This window comes from Abrus precatorius, unplaced genomic scaffold (assembly GCF_003935025.1).
Source record: "Abrus precatorius isolate BTA unplaced genomic scaffold, Abrus_2018 Scaffold11, whole genome shotgun sequence".
In the NCBI taxonomy this organism is placed as follows: domain Eukaryota; kingdom Viridiplantae; phylum Streptophyta; class Magnoliopsida; order Fabales; family Fabaceae; genus Abrus; species Abrus precatorius.
The window spans coordinates 3,068,844-3,078,871 of record NW_020874303.1 but is presented as its reverse complement, the minus strand read 5'-3'; the positions used below and the strand labels follow the sequence as shown (position 1 = coordinate 3,078,871).

The 10,028-nt window shown below is 28.5% G+C and overlaps 1 protein-coding gene across 1 annotated transcript; it reads right to left on the bottom strand.

The window, feature by feature from the left end:
- Positions 1–6,605, bottom strand: LOC113856318 (glycerophosphodiester phosphodiesterase GDPDL3-like). Its single transcript, XM_027488093.1, has 9 exons — positions 6,506–6,605; positions 5,635–5,928; positions 4,810–4,931; positions 4,168–4,672; positions 3,583–3,621; positions 3,161–3,448; positions 2,307–2,437; positions 1,413–1,887; positions 1–398 (listed from the first exon to the last, which is right to left on the bottom strand). The coding sequence occupies exons 1-9, from the start codon at positions 6,603–6,605 to the stop codon at positions 184–186; spliced, it is 2,169 nt and encodes a 722-aa protein (XP_027343894.1). The 3' UTR covers positions 1–183.
- Between the last annotated feature and the right edge of the window lie 3,423 nt (positions 6,606–10,028).

Here is a 10,028-nt window from a genome sequence, read left to right as displayed (position 1 = left end):
AATGAAAGAACACTACATGGGTCATCACATCTTACATTGTTTTTTGTTACCATAAAATTTTACATTAGGAGCTATCATAATAACTATAATACTCAATTTAATAAAAAAATACTTCTGATAGCAACTAATAGCATGCATGGATAGCTTAGTTTACTATCACATAAAAATATATAATATTCAACTTTATGCTGTGATGGAGGCTGAAGGTGGTGCCCTGGGAGATGGAACTTTTCCAGAAACACCAGGCAAAGGTGCTTCTGTCACATTAATATCATTCAAGACTGGAAGTGGAGGGGAAGGTGGTGGAAGGTATAACTTAGAAATTTGTTTTAGAAGTTCTCCAGGTTTAGTGGGACTCATATAAGGCTCTTTCTTGCCATGCTTTAAACACAAGTTCCCTGCAACATGTAGAACAAAACTCTAGTCAGCAATGAGGGTAATAATAGATATTCATACAAGTTATTAATTCGTTACTTAATTCTTCTCTTTTTTTTAGGCACATTATTAAAAAAATTGTTATATATCCTCAATTCTTAAAACTAAGTTTAAACATATAAATGTCATAAGCTTTTATTCGGCAGAAGAATATAAAAAAAAAAAAATGTGTGTTAAAAAATTTAAGTATTGTGAAGATTTCACTTTTTTAACTTTTAATTTAATATTTTTTATTAGTTTGTTTAATAAATTTTAACTAATATAATTAAGAATATTTAGCAAAAATGTATTACTAACATTCCTCTTACTAGAAATGAATATATTTATTACATTAAAGTTACAAAAGTATAATAAATATTTTTATTTTATAAAATTATACTATTATAAGTTCTTTAAACTCAGCCCTAACATTTTTCTAAAAAACCATAATAACTGCGTTTAACAAAAAGACACTACAATTAAAACTAGTATCATCTTTTCATCATCGCCGTGGAAAACAAGGGTTTGTGTGATTTGAAAAAGTATTTTTTGTTTTTATTTCTTATTTTATAAATAATCGTAAAATCATCACTTTGTTTTTACTATATATTGTTCAAAACTTTAAAAACATAAAATAAAATCAAAATAAGGCGATAGTTTTATGATAAATCATAAAAATGAAAAACAAACTAAAAATAAAATATAGTATAAATTTGTAATACATTTTATTTTAAAAACTAAATTATTTTTAAAAATGAAATCAAACATGTTCAAAGAGTCTGTTTGTTTATGTTTTGATTTTTAATTTTAAAAAAAACTATTTTAAAACAATTTTAAAAAAACATTTTTAAGGAAAAAATAAAAATAAAACTTATTAGCATATAAATTTTATTTTTTTACTTTTAAAAATAAAAAACTGTTTTTTTTTTAAATACAAACCTACTCTAAGTGATGTCAAATTTTCAAGAAGTAAGTTTAATATAGAAGGTTCCACTTACTCCTATATCTATCAGCTGTCTTAGGAAAGTCAGTAATAATTCCTTGAATCTTAGCTCCAATGACAAATGAATTTATCTCAACAGATGCATCTGAGTAGTAATCCCATGCTTGAGATACAAATTCATTGCTGAAAGTCTCCACATAAACTGAGAGGTTAAATGATTGTAGCCTTGCCAAAGTGTTTGTAGAGTTAACTAGAAAGGCTGAAGTTTCAGGAAAAACAGATGCTTTTCCTATTACCACAGAATCAGCAAATGTTTTGATGTCCTCAATAGCTGAGCCAGCAGCATCACCAATATTCTCATCAACCTTGTAAACCCCTTCATATTTGGATTTATCCTTGAATATTTTCAGCACAGAGCTATGAGTTGACTGAATCATAACTCTATGTGATCTTGGTTTTGCTTTGTGTAAAGCATCAAGGACTGCATTTGTCACACTTAATCCTTGCTTCTCTGCAAGGTAGGCAGCATTCTGATAACCAAAAAAAATGAAAATGGAATTAACAAAGCATTAAGGAGTTAATCAAGGTGGAAACTATTCATTTTATTGCTTATGCATGAACTAAACCAATTATTCGTAATAATGAAATGCAACTTTGTCTTAAGTATCAATCCCTCAGTCATGTTGCAAGAATTAGAGATATTTGTAGCAACTAAAGAACAAGTACCATACACAAGGGTAAATTGGTTTCATTTTTACTTTATAACACTTAAGTCTTTAACATTATCCTTTATAGTCTTGTATCAAGCTACTTTTCTTTCTCTAACAAAATATTTATCATACGATCATTTAAATAATACTTGAAAAATGTCGTAGTAATAACTTCAAAAAATCTATAGGTAACACATGAATGGATCCTGAACAAATAAGGTAGAAATGGAAGAACTCACCTCTATGCTGATCAAGATGCGAGAGCCTTCAGTCAAGGTCAAAAAATCAGACAAGGTTAAAAGTTTCCCTTGATTTTTGAATTTTGGATTCCGGACCAATGTGTATTTCTCATAAGGGTTCAATATTGAGGCTGCAATGAAAAAAAAAGAATAACAGCATTGAGGGGTGCATAATTTGTTGAGAATAAGGTGCATTCTTTTTTATTTTTCCTCTTCCTTTGCTCTAAATTTCCACAAACTTAGATTGAATAGGCTAACAAAGTTCCAAACCGAAACTAGTTTAGCATTTAAAAGAGCAGGCCAAAAGCAACAAATATTTTAGTTTTGTCAATTCTATCAGTATTGTTCTTCCAAGGATTCAAGCTTTATAATACTTTAGAGAACTATTAGAAGCAACAAAAAGGATCTATGGGGTTGTTTGGTTTCAAAAAACATTTTTTATTTGCATTTTCTGTTTTCACTATTTTCTGTACAAACTTTTAAAAACAAGGTGTTAGTTTTCTAATTATTAGTGAAAACAGAAAATGGAAATAGAACACTTTCTGTAAACTATCAGCCCGTAATTGACTTCATTAGAAGAATATCTCATTCTACAATGTCAAGCAAAGAGATTTCTTTTTCCCTCTTGTAATTCTTTATTTGATACACCCATTGCTACATTATTTTGTGTAACTCCAATAAAATTATATATGGGAATTTTAGCAAGTGAAAAATGTAAGTAATAAATTATTTGAACAATTTTAAACAATTCCAAGTTCCCACTGATACCTCACAAGGAAAGAAAACAAGAAAGGAGAATGGCTAAATAATATCACACCTAGATAATCAGCATTCAAGGACATCATTTAACTTACGCGTCAATGTCTTTATCTCATCCCATGTCAAGCTGAATGTATATATGCCACGGCGGTATTTAATCTCTGGAACAGATGTAGCACGGTTTTTGAATTTTGTTTCATTAGCAACTGTTGTGCTCTCTAAAAGATCTATAAAACTTAAGCAAAAGGGTACTCCATCCTTTGACATTTGAACAGGGCAATCAAGTACGTCTGCTCCATCTGATTTAGCTTGAGTATATGCAAGGTCAGTACAAGCAGGGTAGTCTCCACTTGCTCCATATTTTGTGATAACCAAAGTGTTCACTTGATCATGAAAATTATGAAAATGAAGGCACAGATCAATAAAGATGATTTAAGTATAATGCTCCCTCAAGAATTATTACTTGTCAACAGCAAAGAAATGTAATGCATCAATAGAGAGCAGTAATAAATTATACCTTGTTTTTTGGCATTTTTCGCTAGGCCAGAATAGCAATCTGCAGTAAGAAATGAGATTTTAGAATTTGAATGGGATGCTGATTGCAATTAGATACGTAAAATTTATGATAATATTAGAGAAACATAACGCTTTAACTATCATGTCCTGATTCACAAGGTAGAAAGAAAGTTAGATACAGCTCAGTCTCAATAGATTACATATTTTCATCTTTGGCTTGTATTGGTTTTCCATACTTGCATAGATGTAATGAAAAAAATTCTCCATTTAAATTTAAGGAATACATTATATATCTTATACAATTTTTCTAACTTGTTCAGCATTGTACATAACAAGAGCCTATATATAGTAAGTTTTTATTAAAAAAATACAAAATTCTAGAAATAAAACTATGAAATATAGTAATTTTCAATAAAAAAATTAATATTTATTGATTTCTTATTATGTGCACAGGTTAGAAACCATATATCTTAATTGATTGTACTTGGTAAGGCGTTGAAGAAAAATCAAGACTCATTAAAAAGGCGTAGCATGAGTATGTGGGTGTATAATTTTTATAATTCTACATAGGAGAAACAAAACTTACTTATGGCTGCAGATGGAGTCACTGGAAAATCAGACAGCACACCATCAACAGAGAAATCACCCCCATCAATGAAAGATAGACACTCAGGTAGAGGATCAAAACTGAAATTGTAGCTGAATGGAACATCATTAAAAAGGTCTGATACAAAAACTTGAAGACCTTCTTTATGAGCATCTGAGACAAGAGAGGTATGTGGTTGTAGATAAAGTCCTGAGTCTACAGGCCATATATAGCCCTTGGGAACAAGAATTCCTGAAGCAAATGTTATGATTAACGCTAGATTTTTCAAGAGGTCACCATAAGTCTTTTTGGTAGCAGATTCAATCTTAGACTGCTCTAGAATCGTGAAGATTAGGCTAGTTTTTCCAGGACTAAAGCTTGATCTTACTCTCTTTAAGAAATCCACATCAGGTGATGAGATGTAACTGACAGACACACTTTTAGCTGAGAGAGAGAGTAGAAATTTTTCTACACTCAAATTCTGTTGCTTGAAGAATGAATCATGCTGCATTGTATTTTAAAATGTAAAAGCATGTTGAGTCCACAATAGAGATTAAAGTCAAACTTTAAATGAATAAATTCAGGAACTGCCTTGAAATGCATTCCAGTACAAGGACAAGAAGCAAATACTCTTCCAATTACCTGAACATTTAACCACAGGCCTGTAGATGGTGATTTCATTAATTTAGCTACTTCCTCAACACTGAGAATGCCGAGTTTATTGCCATCAAACCTATTAGTCCGAGAGTACACTCCTTGAACAACTGCTCCAATAACAAGATAACTATCACTGATTACAAGCATAAAATAATTCAAGAAGGGGAAAGGACAGTAGAACACGTTTCCATGAACAAGACATCAATTAGTCCCTATAATTAGCTCCACCAGTCAGTTTGGTGCTTCACATTACAGAAAAGCAAAACCGATGTGATATCTAAAATTTGTACCACTAGTGAATGTGGTCCCTTACATTTCCAAATAATCAGTCAATTAGTCTTTGAATTTGACTACCATCAATCAATTTGGTCTCTAACATTAGGAATCAAATTGACTAATAATTACCATAATAAGGACTAATTGCTTTTTCATAATGCCAATGTTACTAAATTAACTTATAGTTGCCAAAGTTAAGGACTAAATTTTCTTTTTCTTGATGTCAAGGACCAAATTGACCTGTGGTCCAATTCAAGGACTACAAAAACAATAATAACAAAGCCTTTTCCCGCTAGATGGGATCAGCTACATGAATCATACGACTGCCATTAGGCTTGGTAAAAAATGTACCAATTCAGGGACTAAATTGATGTTTTACTCTTTGTTCCATTCTTAAGAAGATCAATGTCATCACTTGCCCCGTCTTCTTATCTCTTATTTATTTGATAAAAAAGATTTAAGCATGATCCAGACAAAATATTTTCGCTGGTAATTGAAACAAAATGCTCAGGTCTCAAGATAGATTGAACTCACGGGAGACATTTGCTAGTTGATCAAAGTTGTAATCCACAGAAAACCATCCCCTGCTTTGGACCCCATTAACCGAGTAATCCTTTGCTTTGCCAGGATAAGCCATGGAAATGTCAGTGGCATTGTCCAATTTAAGATGTGGAAAACAAATCCCAATTCCATCCTTTGTCAATTGCACATCACACCATAGAGTAACATTTGGACCACTAGTGTCTAGAGCCAAACTATAGGAAGGTGAACTTGAATCTGGAAATATCCCTGAAAACCCACCACGTGCTATGACCAGTGGTGGAGACCCTGCGTAGCATACCAAACTAGCATGTGAATCATTATGACACTCCATGGTCCTTATATCTTGATTCCCCAGTAATTCAAGAAGAGTAACAAAAGTTCTAGCATTTGCTTATAAAGAATACACATCTTACAACAAAATTTTACTACTTTCAAGAGATGAAAACCCATTGTGCAGTTAACATTGTTAGTTCCTACTACTACTTATTTGAAGGCCATATCAATCACAATAAAGCTATCATTTTTCAAGATGTGTTTGAGCATGGACATAATTAAAAAAATATGAAACTTCCTTAAATTCTTTGTTATATCAATTGATCCAATATAATAATATGGCTTACTTATTATAAATCTTGTCAACATAGAAAATTGATGACTCTATATATCAAATAATCTAAATTGAAAAGTTGACATAATAATTAGCCAGCTAAAACAAGATTCAAAAACAAGAAAAAACATCAAATACCCAACTTCCTTGAAAGCATGAATCTCAGCATTCATGTGAAAATAGGTATTAACAAGATAAATAAGGACCATGGGAAACATTAGAAGACTAAATATAGAAGCAGAATTAGAAACACACCTTGCAATGTTTTCCAGCCAGAAGAAGAAACCAGTGCTAGCAATGAGAACTGAAGACTTAGTATAACAAGTACTCGAGAGAGAGACATGAAGTGCCACATAGGTTTCAAATTTTACCAAGAAAATCCTTGTATGCGAATTATGCAGTTCTAAGAAAGATAACTAAAATAAATGTCTGACTAATAGAACATGGCTATGATGAACTTGAATTGTTCGTCTAGAGGAATATTCGTAAGCACAGGACAACACCCTTGACTCAACCTTGGCTTTTTGGTCTTCTAATTACTTGGAAGGCACGGTCAACCATATACTATAGCTATTTGCCGTGTATATATATGTGATGACATTTAATACATTATAATTATATTATATGATCACGCGGTTTTTGAATTTTTCATGCAAATGACTTCAACGTTACACTAGAAATATAACTTACAATAAGCTTTCATCACCAATGATTGAAGTGAGGAAAAATAAAGGATAAAGGATAAAGGCAGAGAGACGATGGGTAGAAAACATGCAATGGTGAGAAAGAGACGAAGATAAGAAAGAAAAAGTGTCTGTAAAGTCGTCTTGTAGCTCTGTACTGTAACTGCTCCTAGCTAACATTTCAGCATTAATGTCTCTGCATTTAATATTCACTGCTGCATGTCCTCTTTTGCACTAAATCAAGCAGATGTCAGAAATTTTTACAAATGCTCATTTTGGTTTTATACATATTTTCCTTTCTTGAGATGGTTCTTTCAGAAATTATTTCAAAAATTTGATAAAAATAAGCAAAAAATATTTTTTCCTGAAATTAATTTTTTTAACATGGAAATATCCAAATGCTAGTTCTCTTAGAGAAATATTTTCTGCACAAAAAAACTGAAACCTAAAACATTACTTAAAAGAAATCAAGCACACACCAATTAAGTCAATCACCCATTAATCTTTGATTGCTCTTTACTTATTCCTTTCATCTACTCACAAAATTTACTTTATTTTGTTTTATTGGATAGTTTTCAAACTGTATATTAAAAGAAATAGTAAGAGATCAAATATTAATGCGCTTGTGATATAGTAATTTTTAGTACATTGTATAAGGTCAACAACTATATATCTTGTTGATTAATTTTATGCCATAATGTCGCCGTATAGTTTGTTGTGTCTCCAACTATGATCTGGTAGTCGTTAATTTTATTAACTTCTTTAAAAGTCTCAAATATTACAATATGTACATGATTTAATATTAAAAATATTGATTGTGGGATTACTTCATGTTGGCATTAAATTTATGTTCTGCAGAAAGTTTCAATGAAGGGATGAAGTCCATTTGTAACAATCTCTTTCTGTATACATGGTTTGCATGTATGTGTTAGATATTTTTCTTTTTAAATTTGAAAGTCGGCTATTATGTTATACTATTTTGAAATAAATTGTTAAAAATTTGATAAATAAAAAAAATTAAATACTTGACTGTGAAATGCTTTTGAGATATATGCATACCATAGAACTTGTGACAGTGTTGAACTGTATATATTCTTCAAGCACCTCGACTGTTTACATTATTTGAGACTCAATGAGAATTTTAACAAATCATATAACAAAAAAGATGCAAATAATTAAAAAAACTCACACCAATAATTAAAACAAATATGCAAGATGGTTGATGTGTTGGTAGACAATGCTCTCACGTCTGTTTCACTTGGTCAATTTCTTATGAATAATAATATTGCATTTACATGTGAGAATTGACCAAGTCATATTACAATGCAAGATATTTATTTTATTTTTTAAAATATTTAAAAATATTATAAACTAAAAGTCTTCAAAGTGACCCAAAAGAGATGTAAAAAGAATTTTGTGTATTTTTTTTATTTAAGGAATATTTAATTTTAAACTCCAACTTTCACTTTGTAAAGTTCAAATATTAAACTGAATTCAATAACTTATAATTTATTTAAAAAGTTTAGTTTATATTTAAAAATAATTAAAGTTCAAATACTAATAATATTATATTAATCTAATATTACATTATGACATTCCATATATTAATGAAAACAATTTTTAGTTGTATGTGACATTTCCAACGATGATGAGAGCAGAGTGTGTAATGAGGCATAAACAACTGACTCAACAAGTTTTTAGAAAAAAAAAATACATGAATAAATCAAATATACATTGAAACCAGAAGGATAAAAAAATATGGGACTATCGAATTAAAGATTACTTTAAAAAAATTATTAATATTATATATATCAACAAAATATATTTACTTTTTGATAACTTATTTCTTAAAAAAAATTTATGGGATCAGTCATCAATTTCAAATAAATTATTAGACATTACAATTGGTATTAGAATAAAGCCTCACCTCATACAGTATGGTTCAAAAATAATTTAAAAGTAATTGAATAGTACTACTATATCAAAAAAAAAATATTTATTTTTTGGTAACTTTATTTTAATAATTATGGAATAGATGACTCGAAAAATTCTTAAGAAGTATTTGTCATAATGATATTTTAATTTTATTATGCATTCAATTAATTTAATTTTAAATCTTATTAATTACTTAAATGATAAAGTTAAAAAATATATTTAATAACCAAAAAATTGATCAAATTATAAATGGAAAATGACTTCCTATTCTCTTTAAAAAGTCAATTTTTTCAAACAAATAATCAACATTAAAATCATATTTTTTATCCAAATTTAAGTTTCAAATATTTAATTTAATTTCACTTATTTACACTTAAAAATTCACTAAATACAAAATTGAAGCCCTCAAATAAAAGTAAAAAAAAAAGTCCATTAAATATATACAATATATATTAGTAGGTTTTTGAAAAAAAATTAAGAGATCAATTTTTTTAATTCAAACAATTTTTCTTATATATTTTATTATTTTAAACACAAATAATGAAATTTCAAACATTAATAATAAAAATTTAAATCATATAAAAAATAATAGATAGATTTCTTATAAATAAATGGATTTGGTATATATATGACTTTCTTACTATATTAATTATTTTAACTCTATTAATATAATCAATTAAGATTTTTTTTTCTTTTCCTCTTTATTTAAATTAAATAAACTTTATAGTTTATTACGTTAAACTCAAACAATTAAAATTCAGATATCAAAAATAAAAATTTAAATCATAAATAAAAGATAAATTGATTACAAATAAATAATATATGCACAACTTTTTAACTTTAACTTCTTAATTATATATATATATATATATATATATATATATATTAAATGAGAGCATTATTATTTTAATTGATTTTCGTGACATTATCTATAAAAGATTACAAAAATTTGATGTGTACCAAACCTCCTAACTTCTATGACTATGTTGTGGTATGCATCAATAAAAAATACTTTTTTAAAGAAATTACTCTTAAAATTTTAAGAATTTTATTTTTAATTTACTGTGAGATAAAATTTTTACATATTAACTAATTATAAAATGTATAATTAATATAACTTATAAATTAATTATTATAAAAATTAATAGATACCATTAATA